This window comes from Lepeophtheirus salmonis, chromosome 7 (assembly GCF_016086655.4).
Source record: "Lepeophtheirus salmonis chromosome 7, UVic_Lsal_1.4, whole genome shotgun sequence".
NCBI lineage: Eukaryota > Metazoa > Arthropoda > Copepoda > Siphonostomatoida > Caligidae > Lepeophtheirus > Lepeophtheirus salmonis.
The window spans coordinates 5,339,982-5,355,600 of NC_052137.2; the positions used below are offsets into that span (position 1 = coordinate 5,339,982).

The 15,619-nt window shown below is 32.7% G+C and overlaps 1 protein-coding gene across 1 annotated transcript in view; it reads left to right on the forward strand.

Moving 5' to 3' along the window:
• Nucleotides 1-7,948, forward strand: part of nAChRalpha2 (nicotinic acetylcholine receptor alpha2) — a 65,931-nt gene extending 57,983 nt beyond the window's left edge. The window contains exons 3-9 of the mRNA XM_040716792.2: nucleotides 4,533-4,642; nucleotides 4,706-4,886; nucleotides 4,940-5,212; nucleotides 5,279-5,391; nucleotides 5,450-5,700; nucleotides 6,600-6,823; nucleotides 7,589-7,948. Of these exons, the coding sequence (XP_040572726.1) occupies nucleotides 4,533-4,642; nucleotides 4,706-4,886; nucleotides 4,940-5,212; nucleotides 5,279-5,391; nucleotides 5,450-5,700; nucleotides 6,600-6,823; nucleotides 7,589-7,792 (1,356 nt within the window). The 3' untranslated portion in view covers nucleotides 7,793-7,948. The remainder of the gene's footprint in view (nucleotides 1-4,532; nucleotides 4,643-4,705; nucleotides 4,887-4,939; nucleotides 5,213-5,278; nucleotides 5,392-5,449; nucleotides 5,701-6,599; nucleotides 6,824-7,588) is intronic.
• The last annotated feature ends 7,671 nt before the right edge of the window (nucleotides 7,949-15,619 follow it).

Sequence of the window (15,619 nt, forward strand, 5' to 3'; positions counted from 1 at the left end):
CAAAAGTTTCCTTGCTACATTTGTCATTTTTCTATTTTTTTCAAGTTTTATTTGACAAATATGGCATTTATAGAGCCGTCAGTATTAAAATCCGATTATTAGCGTATTTTGGATTTTGCGTAACGTCTAATCTGCAGTCGTCATACATAAAATAGTTCGAATTAATAATACTGCAAAATTTTAAGCGTCGAGTAATTTTTCTATATACACTTTCTCTCCGCCTTTTAATGTATTTATATAAGAGGTTTGAACGTAATACATAGTTTTTACTGCTGAAATATTCCATTCATTCTATGCATGGAGTGGTTTACATTGCTTTAAGCATCAATTAAGATCATGTAGGTATTAAGTATAAGATGCCACTTGCCAATGACGTCTTTTCGAAATAAACTGATAATCTCAGACCTATGAATTCTTACTCTTTTGTCGTTAGAGACACAATACGTTATCTATTCTCACACTATTTTCCATTTTTCTCCTTTGATCTACGGAGTGGTTCATTGAGATCTGAATATTTTAAATTTTAAACTTCACCAAGATATAATTCATTGATTAACAATGGAACTTCAACAAAAGCAATGCTATAAATATATGTGAGCCTAAGCTCTCTTAATCATTAATGTAACCACCCCTAACGCGGCAATAATGACTTCTATCCAGCGGCGAAAAGCTCAACATCATCTGCAGATGTAGTCATCTATCAAGGCCCCCAGTGCTGACTGAAAATCGCTTTGAGGGCCTCAGGGGTTGGATGACGGACACAGCAAGCCTTCCACTCGACAAGTATATAATAGGTGTGGTCAAGGGGGTTGGCATCAGGGCTGTAGGGGTGGGAGAAAGTGTCAAATGGGAGTCAAAAGACTCATTCAAAAGAGTCTTGCAGCTCTGGAATTCTTACGTTACTATTCGAAGTTGTCAAACAGAGATTTGAACTTAGAAGAAAATATTAGGTTTTTTATATGATCGAGTACAATATAACGGCTTGTTGTTAATTGATTTCTTTCATGAAAAATACATCCACAAAAAGTTTTTGGAGTTGATTGATTATTGCAACATATTTACATATATGTAAATATATTTTAAGCGTCTTTCATAAAAAAGAAACATGAGATGTGCTCTTTTTTTTTTTTGCATTTATGTAATTTGCAATATTCTATAGTCCTTAAGTTATTTCTATATTTTTATCAATAGGATCTTAATTATACGCAATTCCTTGTTGTAAACTGATTGTAATAACCGCCATTATGAATGCCTATAATTGGTGCAATTAAAAAATCAGTATTTTCCCTGTAGATGGCTCTCGTATTGTGTATCACACTTTTTTATAAGTGCGATCGGTTTATAAATTTGTAGTTAGTATTTTCGTATCAAACCTGAATTTTGATCATTTGTACCCTTCTCTTCGCGTTTTACAAAATGCTCAAACCCATATATATGATACAATTGTTTAGTATGTATATATTTGCCTTGAAGTTAAATATCATAGCCAAAAAAGTTCAACACTCTCATGTTAGCCTGACCAGATTTTAAAGAGATACCCTGCAAAGTTTCAGCCTCCTAGGCCCGCTAATATATATACAGACGGTGTGGGTGTGGACTAATTATGCTATGAATGTTCCGTTGCTGTCGAAAAAGATTCTGGTACTATAACGATAGGGATAGGCGGGAAATTGAGCCTATTTTATACTAAAACATGGGTATAAAATAGGCTACACTAGACATTAAGAAGTACAAAAATATATACGGATTTTCTACTTTTTATTATTTTTGTTCTAGATTGTTTTTATATTGACGCTGCACATCTTCGGGAAAAAAAGAGGCCTTTCAATGTATTTTTAGAATTATATGTACAAAACAATACTGCCAAAAAATACTTGCATTTTTAACAAACAATACTTATAGAACAGGGATATTTTGTAAAAAACTTACGAGGCACAATACATACATTTAAAGGATAAAAGAGAATGAATTAAAGAGAAGAAATAGGATAAAAATAAGGAAGGTTATGACAGAACTTTCTACCTTAATCCCATACATTGGTATAAATGGATGTTAGGGTGATTTGTTTTTCAACTTTTTTTTCTAATTTTCATTACGGCACGTTTGGAAAAGTTTAGAGTTGGTAAGAAAATGCTCTATGCAAGATATCATTTTTTTAAGATGCCATCTTTAGGTCGCTCACATCTTGTTCAAAGTTTGAAAGAAGACAACAGTTATCTATTTCCTCAATAAGTAATCAAAAACAGTATAAATCATTATTTTGTATTTGTTCATTATGATAGACATTATTCTAAGCTATAACAAACTATAAAATGGTTTTTTTTCTCTTATGGAAAAAAAAGAGAGAGTAAAATACGAAATTTTTTATTTTTCAATTCTGAAAATTTAAAAAAAAAAGGATGCTTGCTATACGTGGGTCATATAATTTATCTCTTATTTTATTCTCTGGGACAATTTTAAAAGATAAACGTTGAAATACTTATTACAGGTTAATGCAATATCTGTCAAAATTATTTTATTCAAAATTACGAAAATTGTCTTTTTTAGTATCTAAATTCACAATGTAAAGAGTGTTTGCCTGTTTGCATAATTTGATTGAGATCTGGGACCTAAAGATGACCTCGTAGGAAACTGTAATTTTGCAAAGGTAACTTTCATAGCACACGATAATTTTTCTGCTTTAGCGACAATTGAAGTTCGAAAAAAGTTGAAAACCGAACCGCTCTAATGTATATATTTTTCTTCACTCTATGTTGAATATAATTATATTCAGCCACGTCTTAGAGAAGGGAGAGAAAGGAAGTACACACAAAAAGACTAAGAAATTGTCTATTATCATAATTTGAAGCGTCTAAAATGTTGGAAGAATCCTTTTTTAAATTATATATGAGGTGCATCAACATGAAACCCATCTACAACAAAAATTTATAAACGAAGCAAGTCCCAATTTATTTTTGTTCACTTCATATACAGAATGGGCACCCAAAACTCGTACTAATATTTAATACCAAATTTTCATTACGCCACCAAAACGTCAGTTGAAGCAAAAAGTGTAAAAATGTTAAAGCAACAACCAAAAAGGCAACACATCAAGATCTTCTCCACGCCGGTATCTGGCAGCACGGACCGTTGGCATCTGGACTGCCTAAAAAATCTGCACTTATATTACTGCCCTATACAGCCAAGAATAATAAAAACTACTGCATCAACTATATGGCTGACTTCTGCCATGCCTCCATGTAGTCCTCCTACAGCTTGGCAATTTGTTGCGTCTTGGAAAATAATGTCTGACACACGTCTCATCCAAATTTGGATTTGCTCTGAGCTACCAGCATGACAGCGTGATAAGCCAGAGATACGTCCTTTATCATCAAGAGCTACAAATCTATTTGCAAATGTGTTGTTGCTGTTGTTTCCTGTAAAGGAGGACTTAATTAATAAAAAAAGTAGCAGTATTATTTGTGAGATCCATAACGATTAGAACTATGTTGTGATTTCCGCAAATAGTTTACATCAAGTTTTGTGTAAAAAATGAGATTAAGTACTCCAAAACACTTAAAAATTCTCAACAGTTGCATATTGTGAAATTCTTATTTAAATATTTAAAAAATATATAGAAATTTGTTTTTGAAAAACCGTCCAATAATTATTTGAGAAGTTGACTCGTGCCATAATTTTTTTTCGAACGTTTTGGGAATGAGACGAGTGTCATAGAAGTTTGTTCCGAAACTGTTTAATTTTCACCAAAAGAATCATCCCATTTTTTTTGGCCGTAGACAACACCACAATCACCCCTCAACCCCCATATTCACCAACTTTGGCTCCATGTGACTTTTTCTTGTTCCCAAAACTGAAGAAACATATGAAAGGGACAGAAATTTGCTGCGATTGAAGTGATAAAGCCTGCATAGCTGGAAGAGCTTAAGGCTATACCGAAAAGTGCTTTGAGGATTGGAACAAGTTCATTGAATTTGAAGGGGATAATTTTGTCTGAAAAAAAAAAATATTTTTTTAAAATTTGGATGAAGGTACTACAGTACCTCCATCCCACCCCTGCGGACACTCAATATGTAAAGCTTACAATTTTAGTCTTTACACTCAAAACATTAAGTGGGAGATAAAAACTACATAGAAGAATTCTATTTAGTTTGTCTAATAAGTTGTAATTCATAAAACATGTGGTTATTTTTTTAATATAACTTTTCCTCCCTTCCCGTTCACCATGTGAACTTACGTTGTTCTTTTCTTTATCTCTTTTACAACCACTTATTTTATTGTTACAGGAGGTAAAATATTTATGTGATACGAAAATGTTTATTCATACTTAATCATTGCGACTCCATTTGACCAATTAAAGAGTCAATTTAGAAAAAAAGTCAAGATAAAACTAATAACAGATTGATGATTAACAAGTTCAGTACTTTAATAACTGTACATGTAACTCCTTATATTTTTTTATGTTGAATAATGGAATAATTGCATTTATAATAAACACTATTTATTGACCTTTAATATACTTTTATTCCTTATAGGAATGGAAGGACTACAAATTCACATGGGATCCATCGGAATACGGAGGAGTCACGGAAATCTACGTTCCTTCTGAGCATATTTGGCTACCCGACATAATTCTCTACAATAAGTAAGAATGAATAAATTATACTCCTGAATAACTGAACTTAAATGACACTAATTCCCCAAATAGTGCTGATGGGGATTACATTGTAACTACAATGACAAAGGCCATACTCCACTATGACGGAAAAGTGGTTTGGACACCTCCAGCCATCTTTAAATCCTCTTGTGAAATTGACGTCGAGTTTTTCCCATTTGATAAACAGACCTGCTTCCTCAAATTTGGATCTTGGTCTTTTGACGGATTCCAGGTTAGTAGCCCAGTCTTTTTCCATATGTGTGACGTAAATAAATATTTTTTTAGGTGGATTTAGTTCACATTAATTCTCAGCCGGATAATGACACTGTATCCTACGGAATGGATCTTTCTGAGTACTATTTGAATGTTGAATGGGATATATTAGAAGTTCCGGCAGAGCGACATGTCAAGACTTACCCATGCTGCCCAGAACCCTACCCAGATATATATTTTAGCATAATTATTCGGAGGAAACCTCTTTTTTACGTCGTAAATCTAATCATTCCCTGTGTTGGAATTTTTTATTTGTCGATTTTGGTGTTCTATTTGCCTGCTCAGGTAAGTTACCAATGTTTGTGAAAAGGATCTTTAACCTTTTCATTACTTATATTATTCCTCAAATAGTCTGGGGAAAAGACAGCCCTTGTCATAGCTATTCTCGTGTCTCAAACTCTCTACTTTACTCTTGTCATAGAAGTCATCCCAGCTACTTCGAAAACACTTCCCCTTCTTGGAAGGTAAGTCAAAGTGTTAGAATGTAATTAGATTTCTTATATACGGTGCTTTCTTCTACAGGTATCTCATATTCAGTATGATATTCATTGCCATAGCTGTGACTCTAACTACCATCATTTTAAACCTTCATTATCGTAAGCCCTCAACTCATAGAATGCCCCAATGGGTTCGAAGAACCTTTATTCAACGTCTTCCTCGTATATTGCTCATGAGGGTCCCTATCCAAGTAATTAAAGATACGATGAAAACACGTCGAAGTAAATATCTACGACAATCGGATCCGGCTCTCAAAAGTTTGGCTGGGAAGTACGGTAATGAACTTATTGCATATATATGTACATATCCGTAAATAATATTTTATAGATGCAACACACACTTTTTTTTTCTGTTACTTTTTTAACCAACATAAGTCAATATTTAGAGTATAATCTATATTGATACCGTCTGATAATCACGCTCAAGCCAATGCATTGATGACGTTGAAATTTCTTTGCATATATATATATATATATAAAGAGGTGATAAGGTTTAGAGAAGAAAAATAAGACAAAGGATATTTGACAATATTAAGAAATATGAGCAAACGCCAATTCAACTTGAATATTTATCTTTTCTAAACCTTATAATCTCCTATATAAAAAAGTGTGCAAAGAAAAGTTATTTATATTTTCTTTTCTGTTAAGCAGATTTAAATTTTAATTTCTTAATGTCCGGGCAACGTTGGGAAAACCTATTCAAGTAGCTATTAAAAGATGGAAATGAATTAAAACCATTGTTTCATAAATTTCTTGAGCAATTGAAATACTTTTTGGGTTGATATATAAAACTTTGCCAACAAAGTTCAGTAAAGGTTACATTCCCCTCCCCCCTTTTTTGTAATTTTGTTGGTCACCAAGATTAGCCCAAAAGTTACGAACCCATTTTGATCAAACTTGCTGGAAAGATTATTATACATATATATTCACAGTAAAAGGATATTTAATGCTGTAAGGTCAAGATGAAAGGTCATTGTCGGGGTAACACAACTTATAATAATTTCCTAAGATATTCATTACACAATGATTTTAATTCAATTTTCTCTAACATTGCATTAATTATTCTAAAAATAGAAGAAAATAGCTTTTCATTGATCAAAAAAGAGGAAAGGAAAAAAGTGTGCAAGTTTCATGATGTAAATGTCTAGGTGTATATTTTAAATATATTAATTCAGGAGAGGATGACGATGAAGAAGACGATGCTAAGGGTAATGGAGGACTCAACAGTCAACTACGAGGCCATTTGAATGGTCTTTACAGAGGCTTAACGAAAATCATGACCTCTACCTGTGATGTAATGGATGTCAAGTCCTCAACATCTCCCTTTGCAATAGAAAAAGCAGTTCATAACATTATGTTCATCAAACATCATATGAAACGTCAAGATGAGTTTGATGCGGTAAGCCTCTAAAAACGTGATTCCCAGCCCCAGCCTTTTAATCATTGTAGATTAGGCAGGTTTGTATTTGAACTATTTTCTAATTTCGATTATGGCTAGTATCTTTACTTAGTATAAATAGAAATAAAATGACATTTTGATTATATTACATAAATAATTTTGACAGACGTTTTTTAACGTTTGTCTAAAATTCTCTTATTGACCAAAAAGGAAAAAAAAGTTTGGACATTTTGCTAACCCATATATAGCGTACATCAAAATTTTCTTATGTATTATTTATTTTTCCTCCATAGAATAACGTTACGAAAAAAACTTAGGAAATTATTTTTATAGCTTACTATAATGTCTATCATAATTGATAAATGGAAAATAATGATTAAAGAGTTATTTCAATATTCATCTTTAAATAAAGAACTTTCGACTCCTTCTTAAATATTGAAGAAGATATGCTACCAAAAGATAACTTTATAGGTCTTTGTAATTTTTCATAGTTTATTTTCATAGCATATAACAACTTTTCTGCACTAGCCGTAGTTAAACTTCGAAAAAGTTAAAAAAAAAAAAAAAAAAAAAAAACTTGCCCTATTGATAACCCATTTTGTATTTATTGGGTATGGTGAAGTGTCCCATCCTTACAGGTTAGTTGAATAAATATGATTGACCTAATCTTTAGAGGAGCCTTTGATAATAATCCGTTTGGGAATCACAACAAAAAAAAGAATGATAAAATTTATCTAATTATTAATTCCACTTTGTTTCATACAGGAGGACCAGGATTGGGGCATAGTTGCCATGGTGCTAGATCGTTTATTTTTATGGGTATTTGGTATTTCCGCTCTTGTGGGATCTATAATGATATTAGTTGAATCGCCCAACATGTACGAAGAAGTCTCTCCCATTGATGTCATTTTCTCTAAAATTGCTCTGGAGGAGAGCTCCAGAGTATCTCAAGAAAAAGTTTTCATGTAAAAGACAATGAAAACATCCTCTTGCTCATATTTAAAGAATAAAAAAATCTTTAAAACTCTTTTTTTAAGAAAAAATAAATGCATACATATATTTAAGTGTATTGAAATAAAATCAGTTATAATTTATTAACGAAAAATATATTGTTTTTTCTATAAAGTTTTTTATTTAATAACTCACTCAAAAAAGAAACTAGTGTTAGTTTTGGGTAATAACAGGTGTTGAGTTTCGGTCTAGAAATCTTTAATCGGTCTGAGGCTATTATAATTTTATATAAAATTATAATATTATAAATTGTATATACGTCATGCAGGTGTGCACGTCTAAAACTGAGCACTTCTTTAAATTTTATGCCATGCACATATTCATGATTTTATTGAGTTGAAACCGGTTTATACTTCGAGGCAAGGGTCTGGAATAGTAATAAGAAAAACTCCAGCAAAATCTAAAAAGCAACAGTAAAACAACAGCCGATAATATGGAGAGACGTCGAGTCGCCATTTTGCAACTTTCCGAACGGTGAAAAACTCCCACTGAAATTGCCAAGGTTCTGAACTGCAGCCGCACCTCCGTTTACAGCGTGGTAGCCAAAGGGACTCCAGAGGCGACCACTAGATCTAAGTCAAGACCTCGAAGGTCGGACAAAATGGTTGCTGCTGCGAAAAATTATGTGGAGGACAAGAGAGGCAAGGTCACCGTCAGCGGCCTCTCCAGGGAGTTCAACGTCAGCAGAAGGATCATGGACAGGCTAGGTAAGAAAGATCTTAGCCTTAAGGTCTACAAGAGAACCCCTCGTCAAGCCCTTAAGCATGTAGACAAGGAAAAACGCCCCGCAAGGTCGAAGATTCTTCTCAACAAGCTTAAGAATGCCGCCTCACTCCCGTGATTGTTCGCCGCTTGACTTCGCAGTGTTTGGGTGTTTAAAGGAGATGCTGTCGGTAGTCCAATACAAGTCCAAGGGCCAGCTGAAATCTGCCCTCAAGAATGCCTGAGCCGACCTCGACTAGAGCTTCATCGCCAAGTCATGCAGCAAGTTCCCGTTGGGGCTGGAGTTGGTAGTTGGTTGGTTGGTGGCGGCCCTAATGAATGGACATGTGTGTAAGACTCTCATTTTTCATGTTAAATAAATTAATTCGTCGACCACTTTACAAATTACAGAATTATTTAACTACTTTAAAAATTTGAGAGTGTTCAGTTTTAGACGCGCACACATTTATGGGTTTTCAAAGTTTCAACACGATACAATGATATCATACTAACTTTGAAGAGAGATAGTTAAGAGGCATTGCCATCCTGTCGTCCTTCCTGGAATACGGAACTCCGAATTCAAGCATTCCTTGAGATGAATGATCAAATTAAAAGTATATTGCTTTGATTCCTATTACCTTCCTTTGGTTCTAACTGTTGGAGAACACAGAAGTCCACTTAATCCAGTCTTAACGAATTATGAAGGATTATAAAACTTGGCAATTGTCAAATTATAATCATATCTATATGTCAAATTTTATAAATTTTAGAATTATGATTATACTCTATACGAAAGTTGATGACAAAGTCCAAAAATTAACTCTACTGGCACGTATCAAAATTATGTTTAGTAAGTAGCATCTCGTGGGAAGAAACCACACCAACTTTCAGCCATATCGGTATAGTTCTTTCTGTTTGGCATTCGTTTGAATCGAGGAAGTGAAGTGATTTCCAAAAAATGAACAAAAAAGAATTTTGTGTGTTGATTAAACATTACTTTATAAATAAAAGGATAAAGACCTCAAGACACTAAAAAGAAGCTTGATAAATGTTATGGAGACCCTGCACCTTCGATTAGAACAGTAAATAATAGGTTTCAAAATATTCGGAGTGCCCATATTGGCAAAAGTGACGCTGAACGTTCTGGACGCCCTGTTGAGGTTACTACTCCAGAAATCATTAATAAAATCTATGATATGGTGATGTATGACGGAAGAGTGAAGTTGCATGGGATTACTAGTGCTGTGGGCATCTCGAGTTAAACCCTATTTCCATTAATTTTTTCGACCAGTACTGCTGAGATGTAAGCTGGTGCATTGTCATGATGGAATATGATTTTTTTGTGGGACAAACGTTGATGTTTTTCTTGCAGATCGGGTTTAAAACGGTACAATAACGATGAATAATACGAACCAGTAATAGTTTTACCCTTTTCCAGATGGTTGATGAGGTATATTCCTTCCGAATCCAAAAGACATTAGCCAGCCATAATCTTTCCTGCCGATTCCTCGATTTAAAGGAATGGCAAACAAAAAATAAATTACGGATCTGGCTGAAAGTTAGTATTTGTTCTTCCAAGAGATCCTAATAACTAAAAATAACATTGAAACGCGCCTCTAGTGTCATCTCTTGGACTTTGCACGGACTACTTTTCAAACATCCCTTCGCATTTATAAAATAAACCAAGAAAAGTGATAAAATTTTGTATGGGGGCTTCTTTTAAAGTTAGTCAGGCTAAAACAGAGGTGATAATTTTTGGGTGGTCATATAAGGAGGCTTATTCTATACCATACATACAAAAATTATTTCTTAGAGTCCAAAGAGTCTATTAGATAGACCGTTGAGGTCAAAATCACAAAGTGACTGACGTTTAAAAAAAAACTATAAAAATAAATATTTTTTATAAATTTATACGAGATCAAAGAAGTTATGGCAAAACGAAAAGGAATTGGTGAAAATTGCTGTTTTTTTTTTCCTTCTGTTACAAAAAATAAAGAAAAATTTTCAATGAAATATTTGATTCGTAGATAAAATAAAATATGTAGAAATTTGTCTGGAGATTCGATTGCATATAAATTTGACTAAAAAAATGTTTAACTGAAATATCAGTTATTTTGTCAATAATTTACTCTTTTTTTCATCAAACGTCAATTTGATATTTTAAGAAAAAATGTCAGAAAACGATGCATTTTTGACTTAAAATTACAAACACTAACTGTAAGACATAAAATTTTCCATTTGTGAAATATTTTATTTTATTATTTTTGCCAATATTTGCCAAATTGAACCAGTTATTGAGGGTTATTTCTCCGACGACATTATAATAATTTATTAATAATATGATTTAATGAGCCAGGGTGTACTTTATTTCATTTCTAAACCTTAGAAAGAGTCACATTTAATTTTTAAATAATACGTGTAAATAAATTATTTCTATTTTTTTCTTTTTTAATAAGAGTTAAACTAACAAGTTCATTCAATTTTATATAATTTTTAAACAGTTTTATACAAATTCTCTTTTTTAAAAGTTATACAATTAGTATAATTAATAAATTTGAAACAAAGTTTGTCTAAAAAGGTCTCATTTTTGAAAGTGCAAAACACAAAAAAATAGCAGGATGATAATTAACAGAAGAGTCATAATCAGTAAACCAGGTTACCACATTTATCATGCCTTTCACACGTATACGCGTATATAATATATTATTTTGGGAAAAAGTAATTTTTATCTTTCACTTTATTTCTATGCTGAATAAAAAGCTTTATATTCGTCCTATTTAAGCCAAGTATGCCCTGTTCTCTTCAATAACTTTTTCCCGTTGATAATCCAACTTCATATTACATAAATTAGTGAATGCGGTGCAGAAAAAATTCCCAGTTTATAAATATCTATAAGTTTTGAAAAATGATTTTCAAAAATATTCAAACTTAAGAGCCTACAAATAATTATAATTACTCATCTGTTATCAGAATGTTTGAGTCAAACTACCGATATATTATGCATTAAAATCTAACAAAAGATCAGAATGTTTGAAAAATGGGAATGAAGATAAAGCATTTTCGATCTGCCAAGAAATAACAAAGTAATTATGTGAATAAAAAGAAAAGTGGTTAATCTGATTGATGGAACGATCAAAAAAGTATATCACTACTACTTAAGAGCCTACAAATAATTATAATTAATTTTTATAAGTAGAAAATTAGTTCTAACAACCTTTCTAAGAAAAATAAGTGAATATTGACTATTGACAAAATAAAACTATATTAATAAATATAAAGTTATCTATCAGAATGTTTGAATGAAGATAAAGCATTTTCGATCTAAGAAATAACAAAGTAATTATGTAAATGAAATCTTGCAGGGGTTTTCCATGTAAAATTGTGCGTATAGGGGATACTGTGGATAGTGCTCCCTGATGTATATCATATACATATATATGATCTAATGAATATCAATGTGGTCATGTGTACGAAATCTTAAAGTCGTTTACATTTAGCATGGAGTTTTTTGATCAAGTAAAGCATTATCCAATAAATTAAATACTGTAGCGAAACAACCCAATTGTGAAATAGCTAAACAATTTTTATCCTCACTGAGAATAGCTGAACTAGCTCTTAACGAGATTTGATTAAACCGAATAAAGTCAGTTTCTTAATTCTATTGTTACATGATTGGTTGATTTTTTTATGTGTGTTTTTTTTCTTTTGTGAAAAATTTGTTATTGTTATGGATGTCATTATTAATGCATTTCTTCATTACTATTCGGATGAAATGCAGGATAACTTTTTTATTAATCGATTTATACGATTAACTACCGAGTGGACAATTTAAATTTCAATGCTTACGTATCAAATAATTAAGGAAGGTTGAGAGATTAAAATTAATTCATATTTCAATATATTAAATTATAAACAATTAGTTACAAAACAAAACACAATTGTCCTCTGTAGCTTACATATCAGTTGAGAAACTAGAATATGATCCACAATTTTCAACTCTGACAATCCAAACAGCTGGGTGTCTTCAGGACCACCCTCTACGCCATCAGCTAGTACAAAACGTTGGTGAGGAAGAATGAGTCTGTCAAAAAGGCCAAACTGGACCAGTTAGAATTTAAAAAAAGCCCAGGCCAATCTCCTCAAGTCCAGGAGAGCCCATGCAAGAGATCTCGGGGTTTCACACCAGATTGTTCAGAGAGCAAAAACAGTTGGTGGAAAGAGTCTTGTGAGGGCGAAGAGGCCACTTTTGACACCAGCAGTCAAAGAATCTTGTCTCCTCTGTTTTAAGAATCTTTAGAATGTGTCTTTTGATTTCTTATGAACTATTTTTTGACCCCCCCTACAGCCTTGATGCCAACCTCCTGGACTACACCTTTTGAGTGCATGTCGAGGGGGGAAGGACTGCAGTGTCATTCATCCAAACACCGAAGCTCTCAAAGCCTCTATCAGTCAGTACTGGGACGCCATAACAGAGGACTAACATCTACAATGGGTGCCTGTCCATCCCCCACCGCCTGGAGGCAATCATTGCCTGTAAACCAGATACATAAATGATTCAGAGAGTTCAGACACACATCTATTTAGAGTATTAATTTTGTTGAAATTATATTCTTAATTAATAAATTGTGTCGTGGAGAATTTTAAAATTCAAAATGTTTGGATTTTAATGTACCACTCAGTAATTATTTTATGTCATTTTATCTTCTCAAGTGTTTTTAAAACCTAGTACAAAAATTTAATCAACTTTGTTAATTTAAATAGGTTTTTAGAAGAATAAATTACTATATATTTAAAAAAAATGCTTTTAGGTATACGGTTCCATCTAATCATTTGTGAAATATTTGATTGGTAAATATTTTGATACCAGCAGTAGTTAAGTGGAAGACTTGTACAAAAACAATTTGGCATACTTTTGATCTACCTATTTACTTGATCATAATACATGACTTTTTAATGTAACATGTGATTAAGAAGGAGGCCAAGGACTCATTGATGGTGCCTGCAGAGGAAAAAATATATGTAAAATTTTAGAAAGTTTAAAAATCCAATATTTTTCCTAATTGGCAAAACTTTGTTATTGAAACTTCCATTAAATCTATTTGAAATTTAATTTTCCCATAGATATAACTCTTAAATAAATATATAATTTATTTGACATTTATAAAAATCCTTTAAAAAAAGTAAAGTAAAGTTTTGCTTCAATTTTTTCTTCTTCAAGGACTACTTGAAGGAATATCCTCTCCTGACAAAAACGAAAAGGAGAATCCATTATGTTCTGATTTAATGTAATTTAATTACTGTAATAAATGTGATTGCCTTAATAAATAAACGAATGATAGGTATATAAAAATGAGGAACGTTATTATAATACGAACAAATTTTTTTCTTGTCTCGTCGTTATTATAACATTTACTCTGTAAACTTAATTAATGATATTCGCATTATACCCTTTTTTTAATTCTTTAATTAGGAGTGTATATACAGTGTTGATCTTATCTAGTAGAACACATTTTATTATTTTCAATCTGGAATAATATTGAAGCAAAATCAACGAGGGTGACAACCAGGCATCAAATCTCTGAAAAGAGCAGGCTGAGACGGTTGGATGAGCAAAAAAAAATTCTAAATTATCTCAAGCCCAACAAAAATTGAGGCAAATTTTTTCTCTTTTCTGATGAAAAAATTTCACCGTTGATGCCACTCTGAATTAGCAGAACATCCAGAAAATGGCTCAGCTTCAATGGAAGCTGTCTTCAAAACACAAAGTCTAGCCGGCACCATGGTTTTTGGTATTACTGAGTCTCTCCTGGCATTTTTGTGGAGAGTAAGGAGCGGGTCAATTGAGATGATTACATGGAACTTCTGGATAAAAAAGTGCTACCTTGGACCAGAGAAAAGTAATGAGACAACATTGATTTCACTCAAGACGGAGCTTCGCGTCATTGTACCTCCAAAACACAGGCCTTCGTGAGAGAAAACTTTCCAAACTTTGTGGACCTCATCATGTTGCAGCCCTTCTCTCCAGAAGCGAAGCCCACGGACTACTCTATGTAGGTATGCCTGGAGGAGGGTGTGAGTGCTACTGCTCACAGAAGTGTCCTGTCAGATTGTCATCGCCTAATAACTCCAGGTACTTCCGTTGGTAATTAGTTCAACTAAAGTTGAAGGTTCTGAGGTTGGCAACGTTATTCCTGATGGCGCAGATTGTGTTTGTTTGTTTTTTGTCTGGTGAAACTGCTAAGGGAGACTATTCTCAAGAAGGAGTGGACCAAGCTCAAGACTGACTACGTAGTGAAGATCTGAAAGGACTTGGGCCTCGTATTGAAGCAATTATTAGAGCTGAGAACTCACATATAGCATAGAAGTTGTGCTTGACACTATTCACTTCAATGTGTGAGAACCACGTAATCACTTGTTATATCTAGAACCAGAGTCTGTTCTTTAAAATCAACTTCTTTTTCTAACAATTAATGGGGTCTAAAAGGAAAAATCTTCATGACTCTACAGAAACAACTGCTGTATTCGCTGTTCATGCTTCGTATTTAATAAGGGTTTCTACAATTATTACACTGATTAAAACGTTTATGAGTTTATACACCCCCTAAATATCTAAACGATGTGGGATTAATGGGAGTAAATGGGATATTTCACACGTTCAGAAGGCCAACTATTTCCATCATGGAGGATTCTCTTTAAGTGCAATTCAAATAACATCTTTACAATATCCTTTATATTCAACTTAAAATGTACCCTTTGTACTTTAACTGTAAAAAAGCTTCCACCCCATTTATTTGTACAGGTTTAATGACTCAAAAAAGTCCACTCTACAATTTTTTTTAAGTGTCAAAACTTTTCTAATTTATTAATTTACAAAAAGGTGAACACTATCTATGCATATAACTTTCTTATTAGTTTTTTTTTGTTGCTAAGAGTAATATTATCATTTTTTATGATAAGACATATTAATAAAATCATTCATCATAAATATTAGGGACACAATTTAAAATTAGGGTGGCTCCTAAAAATTTATGTTTTACTTTCACTAGTCTCACCCTTCCCATTTTGTTTTGCACAATAAAAAAA